Raw genomic sequence first — 13,237 nt, 5'->3', positions numbered from 1 at the left:
AAAAATGGTTTCGAAGTAGCCAAAGCATTTGCAAAAGTAATTCGAGATCGATATCCAAAAAATTTACAAACCGACCAAGAAAAGAAATTTTACAATGCTGATGTACAGAGATTCTTAAAAAAAACATAATATTAATCAGTATTCAACATATTCAGTGATGAAGGCTTCCATCGAGGAACGTTTTAATCGTACTTTAAAGCATCATATTTGGAAACTGTTTGTACTCATTGGAACATACAGATGGATCGACGCATCACCGAACCTTGTGGCTGAATACAACATACGGAAACATAGGACTATTAGAATGCGACCTTGTGGTGTTGCCCCTACAATTGCTGGTAAGCTTTTGAACACAGTATATAGCCATATAAAGATTGCTGCTTCACCGAGATTTAAGGTTGGTGTCTCTGTACGCGTCAGCAAATACAAAACCGTTTCCGACAAAGGATATACACCATATTGGACTCCTGAAGTGTTCAAGATAATCAAAGTATAGATAACTAATCCTGTGACTTATCTGCTGCAAGATTCATGCGGAAAGCCTATTGCAGGAGGATTTTATGAACATGAATTACAACGCGTTATCAATCCCGATGTGTATTTAGTGGAAAAAGTATTACGTAAGGAGGATGATAAAGTATATGTTAAATGGATAAGGTTTGATAATATACGCAATTCATGGATACATGAAAATAATGTACTGTAAACATAAAAGGATGTTTTTACTACAACGTTAATATAAAAGATGCAAATAAATCGATTTTCGTAAAATAATTTTAATCTATTATTGTACAGCTTCTATCCTTTACAATTTTATTTTATAATGCCCCCAAGCTGGTATATCATTTGAATCAGATATAAGATATCGCTTATCATCATATGGACTGAGAGCAATTTTCAATTTTGTTACAATATATACCTTATGCAATTCAGATCTTATGCATGACTGACGACGAGATATTTCATATGCATTGCGTAAACAATGCTTGTAATCATCGAAATTGATCATTTTGGCAACAACATTGTTTTTGACACTTTTCAACGTTTTGACATCTTTCTTACCAAACACTTTCAAAGCATACGCCTTTGCTCTGAGTCCAATGAATTCAGTCATTATTGAATCACTGTTTTCATACTTCATCGAACCAGCCCTTTCATATTGACAAGCGGTATACCATATACATTGTCTTTTGGATAATCGCTGGTGTCGAATCTATGGATATCGCATTTCATCATCTCATAAACATGTTCACATTGAATATAATAAATTAAACTATCTGTGTCAGTATACATAATTTTACAACTTCGTTGGTGTAATGGACACATATAATCGTAGTGGAATATGTTTAGAATGGCCATACCAACGTAAATTGATTTGTTGAATTTAACCATAAGTTTACGCAACTCAATTGCAATTAAATTTTCTGAAAGAATACTTCTGCTTTGAAAGTTAGGTTTTGAGATTATTGCCTGTACACCAAATCTTCCATCCCATTTTGTCAGATGTTTTACATCAACATGATTTAGAACATTTTTCATTGTTTTACCAAATACTGCATTGTTCTTTAATTTATACAAATTTTTTTCAAAATCATTTGATGCATGTGTTCGAAATTGAGTATTGAGTTCTATATAATCGCGAAGCCATGGTGATTGATTAAATTCGAGAATGCGTTGTATCTTTGTAATGTGAAGACCATGATGAATACACTGTTGTAAGTTGCAATAATGTATACCGTAACGCTCCTTATCGTATAATGTAGCCAATAACTTATCCTGTTTCTTACCAGAGGATTTGCCACGTGTTGGACAAAACGGTAGATCAGCATGATCATCATGTAGATGTTGTGGATATTCTATATCAACTTCAAGAATATAACCTATCGATTAATCAATTGCAATTGAGGATACATCAAAATTTTCAACACTATCGATCCATTGAAATCCTGCATATGGTAATGGTTGGCACATTGCCCATCCATATAAATTGTTTATATCAAAGTACATGAGGTACGATGACGATTTCGATGTATCATAGGATAACATATACTTATTATTGGCTTGCGCATATCTCCCAGAACATTGACTCAAACCACCACGTATACACCGCTCGGTAAACAAAACCATTTCGATGTCAGTGAGCAATTCAAAATTAACTTTAGTATGCTTTAAGGGGGCAGACTCCTTGTGTTTTGAGCTGTGTGCGTGCGCTCACACAAGCAAAGAAAGTCATACACGTATACGCGATGAGTGAGAGAGACAAACGGTTCCGCAAATTACGCTTTACGTCTCGATACTTGCATAAATGAATTTTTCGCGGGTACAGAACCCACGAGTAGACTTCACTACAGGGTGCTCTGGTCCGTTTAAACTCCAATAAACACTATACGTTGAGAAAACTGTAAAATTACAAACTGTAAGCATGAAACAGACGCTGTTGTAAACTAGCAAGATGGCTGCCGAAGTGTCATTTTCGCAAATATCTCACGATTTAATGGTTCATAGCTCATAGCACACCAGAGCACCCTACCTTGAATTAGCACAATATCGTGGAAACGCGATTTTCCTCAATTTAACACTTCTTGAAGGCGTAAAGCGTAATTTTCGTTGTGCACCCGTTTTGACACAAAAATAGTTCAACGATTTGCCGTTAGAAGCGTTAATGGTATATCTCAATCAGTTTGGTCATATTACCATCAGCATCGATAAAAATACAGATCAGTCGGTAAATGTAATCTAGAATTTGACAGCTGAATAGCGTATTCATCGAATACACGAATCAGACGCAAGAAAGGTTTAGTTGCCAAAATGTATTGAAAGTTTCGTTACGCTGTTGCCACATATATGTATGTACATATTACAATTCTGCCCATCAGGAGAACTCGAACGAATCCAACTCCAGCCGAGATTTTGATTCTTAATAATAAGGGAACATCGCGAGGTGAAAATCTCCGATTTTGATGAAACTTTGTAGGATTGTAGAATAGCCGAAAATATTCGACACGTATTTTTTTATTGCTTCTAATTCATCTAAAGTGTGTGAAAACCACCCCCAAAGTTGGGGGTGGAAAACATATGTCGTATACCCGGAGGATGGCAAATTAAACACGAATTGTCGAGATATATAATTCAATACTCTTTATTACAAAAACGATGTGTTCAGTTCAGTGGTCTAATTCTTTCTGACAAAATAAGGGGGTGCAAGGACAAGGAAAAGCTTAGTGGGGAAAAGAGGGTAAAGAGAAAGTTTTGGGTCCTTGGCATGGAGGCCGTTTTTATGATGGTATGAAGTGGTTGAAAAAAACTCTTGGGACTTGACGTTGGCCAGATGCCTACATTTCTGAAGAAAATAAGAAACGAATTCTAGGAGTATCTGACACATATTTCGTTTAATATCTCCAAAACTAATGCGCATAGCAAAATGATATAAATGGGGCGATTCTGTATTTTTGAACGACGAATCCACCTATGTAAATAGTTTTTAAAAATATCAATTTATTTAAAAAATATATTAAAAAATAGTATATTGTCGTTGTTTTCACTGACAACATGCTGATCGATCGTTTTGCAAATTTGTATGCAAATACTATGAACCAAAACACAAAATACGGCTAAAATAGAATTTTGAATTTTTACGTTATAAGCAAAATAATAACATTCTTAGTTAAACTGCATTTTGTGCGAAATTGGGCCCTGAAACGAGTGGTTTTCCGAAAAATATATACCCCTATAATGTTTTTGTCATTATATTATGATAAATGTTGTTTATTGTTCACTAAATGTATAAATTATAACATTGCTAATGAATACTCGCAACGTCTTGCACTCGTTGCAAACAGTACGAGAGGTTCAGTGTGAGTGACTCTTGATCGATGAAAATGTAGCAAGTAAAGGTGATTTACAAATCATTATTCTTCAATAGTTATTATTTACTATAAACAAACAATTGGAATTGTTTCAGAAGTTATAGTTTAATCCACTAATTTTACCAGAAAGTACCTTAGTTGAGTGTGAATTAGGCATTCCTTCATAATCTGTAGGTGCCTAGTTCGAATCTCGTGGTAGCTTTTAATTCTTTTTGTTTTCAATTTTTATTTCAAATAATTCTAATTTTTGTATACCTTTTCACAGATTACAATTATACCACTCATAACATTTTTATTTTTAAATAAAAAAAAATTAAAATAATTTCGTTTGTTTATTTCTTAAAAAGTATGAATGAATGAACGAATGAATAGCATGAATTGAATGAATTATTTATTCTGTGGGATTATTTTAGATGGTATGATAGGAAACAAATGTCAGTGCGATCAAAATTAGAGTTAATTAAATATATTTGAAATGTAACACACCAGCAATCGTACTTAGAACCTAATGATAATCTACCAACAACGCGACAAAAATGGCCTTTCGCCCAATACAACGTGGTTGTTCCTCCTTCCGAGGTTTTCGGTCAACTGCCCCACGCTTTGCGTTCTTTTTGGCCTCTTGAGTGGGTTTTCCAAACCTAACGACATTTCCCCATCTGGTCGAGGAAAAATGCCTTGCACCGTTCGCTTCGACAGGCCTGCAGTCCTTTAACGTGCGACGCGACCCAGTCGTAAATTATCATACCTAACAATAAGCTTAAAACTAAACGTGTCTAACATCCTACAATTCTATATATATAAGTTTTAGGATTTCACATATTAGTATATATATATATATGCCCATAATTATGAAAGTGGTCTAAATTGTATATTTCTTATTTTAGGATATTGAAAGGATTACATTTGAATTAATTAGAAAATATTTCTATATTACGTAACATTATAATTAGTCTTGATTAATAAACATTTATTATAAATGTGAAATTTTGTGTGAATCTCATACGAAAATGTTGTTTCTTAGACCACTTTCATAATTTTGGGCACATGTGTATTGTTTCATTCGTGATACTCTTTCTTTCTCGCTCGCACCGTCCTTTTCTATATTCCGTATGAAGCAAAATATCGGCTCAAGGTATATTCAGTAGAGATTTACTGATGCATAAAATTGTAATTGATGTGGCAACAGCGTGACAGAACTTTCCTACGATGCGATTTGGCAATTATACCTTCGCACTTCTCATTTGTAATTCAACAGGATAACGCTAGATGCCACATTATCAAATGTCGCATGTATAAATTATATGTTTTCACTAATGCCCGTTTCTTCGCAACAGCGCTTCGATCGATTCGGAGTAGGCCCCGAAGGAGTCTGCCCCCTTAACATAGCATCCCATATAAAACCAGGTAATGTGTAATAGTGAGCCTGATCTAGACCATAACTCTTGATACAACTTTCACGGAAATTTTCGAAAATATCTGCTAATAATAAAATATCTGTTTTTAAATACAAATCGCTGTATTCACCTAAAGTTTTAATCTCGAAAGAATGCCATATGTTCTCAGCGTGTGCGTAATCGCTTTCGGATACTATTTCATCAGTCAACGAACTGTAAAAAGATTCCAGCGATGGTAAACAAGAATCTTCTAATTTCTCAAAGCAATCAATGTATTCGTACGGAAAGACACCCTTTCACGTCAATAAATCAAATTTTTCTGTGGACAACATTTGAAGATTAGATTATAAAATTGTTTGCTTATCTTTACTGAGAAAAGACGCCAATTTACAAATACTAGTATTTAAAAATTTATACGAATCGATAAATCGTAATCTTATATAATTTCGACAACATAATTCTTCTTCTGTTACATCTTTTAAATATTTTGTAACAGAAATATACTTTTCTTTGGTTATAGGTAGTAAATCAATGTAACCTTCAAATGCGTTAGCTAATTCCATGATGATAAAATGTGAATCATATCCAGATAAATTGTGAAAGGCTATCGGGACGTGGAATGAGTTTTTATAATTTATATACAGTCAACATGTGTAGGACCTCTATAGCGCCCTGTTAAATGACAATGATATCGCACAGGTGTTTCGTTGATGTCGAATGGTTTCTCACAAATATGGTAATGTATAACATTGTGAAATTCATCCCACTGCTCTTTCGTTAGGTGCACCATAGAGATATTATTAGATAATATAGATTTAACAGTCTGTGCTAAATTCTTTAATTCCTGGATAAACCATGAAACGCAGTCTATATCGCGACGATATTGATATGATGATAATGATGTATCATAAGAACAATGCATACAATATCCAATACTGAATACCCTATGATGTTGATATGCATGCGATATACATTCATCTGCGACACTATCCTTAATTTTTTCTAAAACACACTCGAGGTCTTCATAAACCACAAACGGAACCCGATCCTTTCTGCAATAATTGTTAACTTTGAGCCATTTATCGTCCTCGCTGGCTGGCAGAACAGTGCATTTATTCATATTCTGACAATCATTCTGATGAGTATCTAACCTCTCACGGGAATTGAAGAAGTGTAAGCTTCTGTAAAAGTATTCATATATAATCGTTTATTCTTCATAAAATTAAAATCTTAATGTTTTTACACGTTTTATACATACCGATCACAGATGAACTTCTTTTCTTTATGTTTGCTTATTGTGTGCCAACAAGTCGAGACAAATTTTTTATCCATGCGAAGTGTCCTATGCCATCATTCTCTATGTACAACAAATTCACATGTCCATCCCTGTTCTGATCAGTGAGACGCAATGGAACGATGACTTACTTCAGATCCTTCTTTGTTTTCTTGATGTTTTCTTCGATGCTGAATAGATTAACGGAGATATTGTTCATCGTTTCAAACTTTTTAATATCATTCATGGATATTGGATATCCGATATTCTCAAAATTAAGCACTGTTCTATAATATGGATAGGAACTTTGTTGAGATGTATGCTGTTTAGCTGAATATAAAGCGGCTGCCACAGCCCATGCGAAACATGCGTGGTCATAGGATTTTACAGAAATTACTGCTTTTTTAAGTAGTATTTCTCGCGGTAGCTTGAAATGACATTCAACATGCTTCGGATTATACATGTTTAAATTGATTATTAAATTCAGTATTTGCGACAATGTCCACCCACTATCACATTCCTGAAATTCTTCCAACAATGTTATTGTACATTCAACAATACATCGTTCATACCACTCTTCAAGATCCGATGCGCGAAATAACTAACAGTCTTTGGTATTTAAGCTTTTCGTTTCACATATATCACCTGCTATAAATTTCACCTGCTATAAATTCCCCATTAAATATCGTATTCACTTTAAGTGCAATGTGCTTCACCCATGCATGTCTGACATGTAAAAGCACTATACTTCTCTTATTATTATTATTATTATTATTATTATTATTATTATTATTATTATTATTATTATTATTATTATTATTATTATTATTATTATTATTATTATTATTATGGTTGTTAGTATGATTATGGTGAATATTATGATCATCATTAAGGTTATTATGGTTTAATGATTACTCAAATTATTGTGGCTATTATAGTGATGATTATGATTATTTCCATGATTATTCGTTTTATTATTACGATTGTTATGATTATAATGGTTATTTCAGTTACTACTATGATTATTATGATTGTTAAGATTATTATTATGATTATTGTGATTATTATAGTTAGCATAAGTATTACTACGATTATTATGGTTATTATTATTGTTATTATGATTATTGTGGTTATTATGACGATTACTATGATTATTATGCTTGTTGGTATGATTATTATGAACATCATTCGGATTATTATATCTAAAATGGGATATACAATTTCTGTCGATGCTTTCCGAAGTAAAAATGTCGGCTGCATCGCGTGGCTGGGTCAGATTTTCTCCTAGGCCCTTAGTTTTTTAAGCAAATTGAACATTATCTGCCAAGATTGGTGCATTTCGGGTGTCCTTTTGCATTTGTTCTTTGTTTAAACATTTTTAAATGTTTACAGCCCAGTAACAATGCATGTCATTTTGTTTGGGAATGTTCACTGAATAATCTGACACAAAAATCAACTGAATAACTATTACCGTTTAAACACAATAATTGTTCAAAGTTTAAGAATTGCGTTTATCTTCAAATCCTGTTTTTTCGAAAACTGAGGGTGATGGACCAATTCCGTTTCCGGATTCGTATTTCGGACAGGGTAATCTACGAGGATCACACAGTGGATATTGAAAGGTAAAACTCGTGTTGGACAGTATAATTCATGAAATTCCTGCAATATGTATTGAAAAAGTTGTTATGTCTGTTAAGGAAGATGGGTGATATATATGGGTGATATAGTGGAGGATAAATTGTTCATCCAGTTCCTGATCCTCAATTCAATACGTTTCCTAATTATAATAAGATAATTGAAGGGGGCAGTAATCAAAATTTTATATTATTTATACGAGGAAATGCCATATCTGGTGCACCAATTATTAAAGAGATTAATCAATTTCCTAATCCTCCAATTATAAACGGTGTAACTATAAAAAAGATTATAATGAAAGCATGGGATGTTACAACAGAATTATAAATTTGATCATTTTTATTTCATGTACCAGGATTTCCTAATTCAAATCGAATAATTAATCTTAACGATGATCCAATTATTCCTGATCATATAGCGAATATAAAATATAATATTCCAATGTTTTTATGATTAGTTAAGTATATTCATTTTTTAATTCATAAAAAAATTAAGTTTTATATAAGTATTTTATATATTGAATTTAGAAGATTAATAGTTTCAATTAACTTAAAATCTCATTGAGAGTATTATGGCTGATTAAGAGGAATAAATTGTAAATTTATTAATGAAATGAAAATTTCTAATACTAAATATATAGGGAGAGAATAGATATTAAATTTAAATATTAAATTGTCATTATAAGTATTTTAATTTAGAAAATACAATTATTATAATAAATAAAGAGTTAAATTGATAATAAAATAAATGAATATTTATTTCTATAATTTAATGAAAAATATTAAATTGCAAATATAAAAATAAAAAAATTAATTTTTTAGAAATTAAGTGTCAAAATAAATATATATAATTCTAAGAATAATTATTGTGATATTTGATGATATTAGAATTCATATATATAAACGTTTATATTTTAAAAATGTATTAGAATAATTTTTATTAAATAAATTATTATTAACGAAATTTAAATAATTTCAGGTTATAGTAAGTCTTGAAATTGCAATAATAATAGAAAGTACATAGTTGAAACGTTTGAGTTTAATTAATAAATTTTTTAAAGTTATTCATTTTATAAATAATACCCTTATGGGAGGGACAAATATATATGTTAAAGAATAAAAAAATATAAGTTTGGAATTAGTTCTATAAATTATGTATATATGTGTTTATTGTTCCCCTTGAGGTCACAATTTTCTCCCTCTTCTCATACCCTAGCCTCCTCTCTCTCACATTCTACATCTTATACCTATTTATGATCTACGTCTTACGACGGAAGTTTGGGAAGTGTTAATCGCCGATTTTAATGAAACTTTATACAATTATTCTATGGTCCTACCTAAGAATCTTGCCGTAGAAAGAAGCTGCCCATACGCACTTTTAAGGGAGAAGCTACCTCTTTAATTCAAGTCGTCCTTCTCCTTTCGGTGCTTATAGTTCGCAACGTAAAAGCGCTATAGAAAAACGTTTCATACAAAAGTTTTGCTGCTTTTCATGTCCTATAAAATGGCTTTAAAAAAATTTTGAAAAAACGCATTGTTTTTAAAGATTCAATTTCCCCTCCTCCCTATTTTCTAACAAAAAATGTTTTTATTTCAGATAAATAAAGAGCTTTTTGTTGTGAATTCTGCATTGTATAGCGATATACAATTATTCCATTTCTTGTATACAAAAGCGCTGCATCATTTCTGCGTAGCATAATCTTCGTTCTTATTGGTACGGTGAATGGAAGTAAATATTCAATTATTATATTTTTTATTCTGATTTTTGCGTGCTGTTGTTATCGTTATTCGTTAAAAGCCCTTCACTTATCTGAAATAAAAACATTTTTTGTCAGAAAAAGGGGGGGGGCGGGATATTGCATTTTTATAAACAATGCGTTCTTTCAAAATTTTTTTAAAGCCATTTTATAGGTCCTGAAAAACAGTAAAACTTTTGTATAGAGCATTTTTTTATAGCGCTTACACTTTGCGAGCTATAAGCACCGAAAGGAAAGGGGCAATTTGGTTTTAAGGGGTAGTTTCTCCCTTAAAAGTGCGTATGGGCAGCTACTTTGTATGGCAAAATTCTTAGGTAGGACCATAGAATAATTGTATAAAGTTTTATTAAAATCGGCGATTAACACTTCCCAAACTTCCGTCGTAAGACATAAATCATAAATCGGTGTAAGATGTAGAATGGCAGAGAGAGGAGGCTCGGGTAAGAGAAGAGGGAGAAAATTGTAACCTCAAGAGGAACAACAAACACATATATACATAATTCGTAGAACTAATTCCAAACTTATATTTTTTTATTCTTTATTAACATATATATTTATCCCTCCCATAAGGGTATTTTTTAAAAAATGAATAACTTTAAAAAATTTATTAATTAAATTCAAACGTTTCAACTATGTACTTTCTATTATTATTGCAATTTCAAGACTTACTATAACCTGAAATTATTTAAATTTCATTAATAATAATTTATTTAATAAAAATTATTCTAATACATTTTTAAAATACAAACGTTTATATATGAATTCTAATATCATCAAATATCATAATAATTATTCTTAGAATTATATATATTTATTTTAGTATTTAATTTCTAAAAAATTAATTTTTTTACTTTTATATTTGCAATTTAATATTTTTCATTAAATTATAGAAATAAATATTCATTTATTTCATTATCAATTTAACTCTTTATTTATTATAATAATTATATTTACTAAATTAAAATGCTTATAATGTCAATTTAATATTTAAACTTAATATCTATTCTCTCTCTATGTATTTAGTATTAGAAATTTTGATTTCATTAATAAATTTACAATTTATTCCTTTTAATCAACCATAATACTTTCAATGAGATTTTAAGTTAATTGAAACTATTAATCTTCAAAATTAAATATATAAAATAACTACATAAATCTTAATTTTTTTATGAACTAAGAAATGGATATACTCTACTAATCATAAAAACATTGGAATATTATATTTTATATTCGCTATATGATCAGGAATAATTGGATCATCCATAAGATTTATTATTCGCTTAGAATTAAGAAATCCTGGTACATGAATTAAAAATGATCAAATTTATAATTCTGTTGTAACATCCCATGCTTTCATTATAATTTTTTTTATAGTTATACCATTTATAATTGGAGGATTTGGAAATTGATTAATCTCTTTAATAATTGGAGCACCAGATATGGCATTTCCTCGTATAAATAATATAAGATTTTGATTACTACCCCCTTCAATTATCTTATTATTATTAAGAAACTTATTCAATTCAGGATCAGGAACTGGATGAACAATTAATCTCCACTGTCATCATTTATACAGGGTGTCCCACATAAGGTAACGGAGCCGAAAAGGGGAGATTCCTGGTGTGATTCTAAACAACCTTTTCCTTTACAGAAACGTTCTCTCAAGCTTTGTTCACGAGTTATTAACGAAAAACATCGATCAATCAGAAAACGCGGATAGCGAGCGATCGGCCGTTCAGTGACAGCGCACAAGCTACGCGTAGTGTTCCTACTCGCTGTGCTCGAATCTTGTACAAGAAACTCAAGGTCTCTATGTTATTGCCCAATTTCTCTTAAACTATTAGATGGGAAATTATGAAAAAAATCACGGACACGTCAGCTATTCCGACACATATTTTGGAATTTTTTCAAATTTTTAAATTAATTGTCTAAGTTGTAAAAAATAAAAAACGAGGAAGAAGAATATAAAAATGCCGATTTATTAAAGTAATGCTAGGCTGAACTTTACTTTGGGGAAACAAAAATTAATGGTTTTTTTTACATATTTTAATAATACTGGACGAGCGGAATCCAAAAATGCAAGTTTTAAGTTTAGGAATCCAGCGGTTGAAAAGTTATGCGTATTTAGAGGTGAGCATTTTTAAACTATTCACTAGCTATTTCGTCGCCATATTGGCTTGTACAGGCAGCTTAGCCAATGAGCGGAGCCGTTGGATATGAGCAATTGCGCCACTGATATTATAATAGCGACCATTTAGGCAGGATAAATCAAACTTCGATGTTCAAAGTTTTACGAGTGTTTCTTTGATTTTGTGTATTTTCGATTTTAATATAGTATTTCTTGTAGAATAGTAGTTTAGTATAGTATTTTAACATTTATAGTGTTGTAGTTTTTATAATATTTTAGAATTATTTATAGTATTTTATGATTTATATTAGTTTTTATTTAGTATAGTAAATGAGTATAGCATTTTATTAACGTATTTTAAATATCTTATATATAGTATTCTAACGTTTCATTCATATATTTATAGTATTTTAACGATTCACTCATTTTATTTATAGCATTTTAACGTTTATATTAGCTTTTATTTAGTACATTCAAGTAGTATAGCATTAATTTTATTTGATTGTTATGTATTATTAACTTTTGCCTACTTTCCGTGTTTTTTTTTTCTTTATTAGCTGTAGTATACTTTATATTTCTATTTTCTTGCAATTATTTATTTTTTTTCTTTTGTAATAATGAGTGTTGGTAAATGGAATTTATCGAATGTTGTAATATGGGATAACGATTTAAAATAAAAAGAAATTTAATTGTAACACAACGCACGGAAGAAGTCTGTACGATATCAGATCCCACATGAATATATTCAAAAGTAAATAAAAAACCATAGAAACAAGACAGAACACTTTCTGTATCCTTCGATACTTTCGATACTTGTTTTTGTTCCTTGATTATATAATCTAACAGGCCCCCTCAAAAACAAGTCGGTGCTGTTCATATTAATTGTACATTAATAAGTCTAATAAGTGTACTACGAGTATTACCGTACAGACTGTCTACCTTGTGTTTTATTTTGACTCTAATTCTGGGAACAAAATACAAATGGTCCAACATTCGTTGCAAGGGAATGGGGAAACCCAGAAAAACCCATCCAGACCATACAAACTATATACAAAATAATAATAATTTTTATGCTTATATTAATCTTATTATTCTAATCCCATTTTTGCTCTAAATTCCAAATATTGGTTTGCTGGCAACAGCTTCGTTAAAGCATCTGCTAGTTGATCACCTGTAGGAATA

At 30.9% G+C, this 13,237-nt stretch overlaps 1 protein-coding gene and 1 pseudogene across 1 annotated transcript; both read right to left on the bottom strand.

Moving 5' to 3' along the window:
• Nucleotides 1–805: 805 nt before the first annotated feature.
• Nucleotides 806–1,245, bottom strand: LOC143185366 (uncharacterized). The gene has a single exon (XM_076388294.1). The coding sequence runs from the start codon at nucleotides 1,139–1,141 to the stop codon at nucleotides 806–808; it is 336 nt and encodes a 111-aa protein (XP_076244409.1). The 5' UTR covers nucleotides 1,142–1,245.
• Nucleotides 1,155–2,127, bottom strand: LOC143185365 (uncharacterized; annotated as a pseudogene).
• Between the last annotated feature and the right edge of the window lie 11,110 nt (nucleotides 2,128–13,237).

Source organism: Calliopsis andreniformis, chromosome 11 (assembly GCF_051401765.1).
Source record: "Calliopsis andreniformis isolate RMS-2024a chromosome 11, iyCalAndr_principal, whole genome shotgun sequence".
Classification (NCBI taxonomy): domain Eukaryota; kingdom Metazoa; phylum Arthropoda; class Insecta; order Hymenoptera; family Andrenidae; genus Calliopsis; species Calliopsis andreniformis.
This window is presented reverse-complemented; position numbering and strand designations above follow the sequence as displayed.

Excerpts from the sequence above, each read along its gene's own strand:
- LOC143185366 (XM_076388294.1), bottom strand. The coding sequence starts at position 1,141 with ATGAAGTATGAAAACAGTGATTCAATAATGACTGAATTCATTGGACTC.